The 1,052-nt window shown below is 62.9% G+C and overlaps 1 protein-coding gene across 1 annotated transcript; it reads left to right on the top strand.

The window, feature by feature from the left end:
• Nucleotides 1-48: 48 nt before the first annotated feature.
• On the top strand, nucleotides 49-1,043 carry LOC104515484 (phosphatidylinositol 3-kinase regulatory subunit beta-like; the record flags this gene model as incomplete). The annotated part of the gene is made up of 2 exons (XM_010159470.1): nucleotides 49-219; nucleotides 485-1,043. Coding segments are annotated over 2 exons (364 nt in total), but the record flags the coding sequence as incomplete, so codon positions are not given.
• Nucleotides 1,044-1,052: the final 9 nt, after the last annotated feature.

Raw genomic sequence — 1,052 nt, 5'->3', positions numbered from 1 at the left:
CACGTGCTCGAACTGAGAGGGTCTGACCCTGCCTGCGCTGGATTGCAGCCAGTACTCCATGATGGACGACGAGGAGGAGCTGCCCCACCACGAGGAGCGAACGTGGTACGTGGGGAAGATCAACCGCTTGCAGGCGGAAGAGATGCTGTGCGGCAAGCGGGACGGCACCTTCCTGATCCGCGAGAGCAGCCAGAAGGGATGCTACGCCTGCTCCGTGGTGTGAGTACCCCCAGGCAGACCCAGGGGGATGGGTCTGGCACGGGCTGTGCTCCTGTGTTGCTCTGCCCTTCTCTTGCCGGATGCTGGAGCCTGGCAGAGGCGTCAGCTGGCCTTCCCAGAGCTCTCCCATCTCTCTCTGCTCCCCCCGGGGCCAGATGTGTTTTGGGGCTGCTCTGGTGCCACCTGCTCGTGCCCTGTCGCGGTGCTCCCTCGTGCCATGCGCTGTGGCACGCGGCTGACCCGCGCTCCCTCTTTCCCCGGGCAGGGTGGACGGGGACACCAAGCACTGCGTGATCTACAAAACGGCCACCGGCTACGGGTTTGCAGAACCCTACAACCTCTACGCCTCCCTCAAGGACCTGGTCTTGCACTACAAGCACACGTCCCTGGTGCAGCACAACGACTCCCTGAATGTCACGCTGGCTCACCCGGTCCTTTCCCAGCCGCCAGCCAGATGAGCAGCTCACGCACCACCCAAGAGCTGCCTCCAGCTTCTCCCCAGGGCGCTGCTTTCCGGCTCTGGACTCTCGCACCCTGTATAGTCGAGTCTCTGTGCTCCTGCCCCTCCAGAGCCTCTGAGATGTCCGTGACCGTTCCTGGTGTCCCTTTTGGTCAGTACCTGAAACCCAGTTGGTTATGGGACAAAAAAAGCTGGGCTGTTGACTCCCAGTGGGCTCCAGCCTCTGGGAGGTGGGATCCAGTTGGGATTGCGTCACTGTGGGTGAGCACAGCCCCCTCCCCTTCCCCCTAAGCAGGTCAGATCCCCCTCTTGCTGGCAGGTCACCCCGCTACGCACCACTGTAGAGCTAGATTCCCGATCCCTCGGTGTGCCG

The sequence above is a fragment of the Eurypyga helias genome, unplaced genomic scaffold, assembly GCF_000690775.1.
Source record: "Eurypyga helias isolate BGI_N326 unplaced genomic scaffold, ASM69077v1 scaffold39769, whole genome shotgun sequence".
In the NCBI taxonomy this organism is placed as follows: Eukaryota; Metazoa; Chordata; class Aves; order Eurypygiformes; family Eurypygidae; genus Eurypyga; species Eurypyga helias.
Note: the sequence above shows the minus strand (reverse complement) of the source record. Positions and strands in the feature narration are given on the sequence as shown.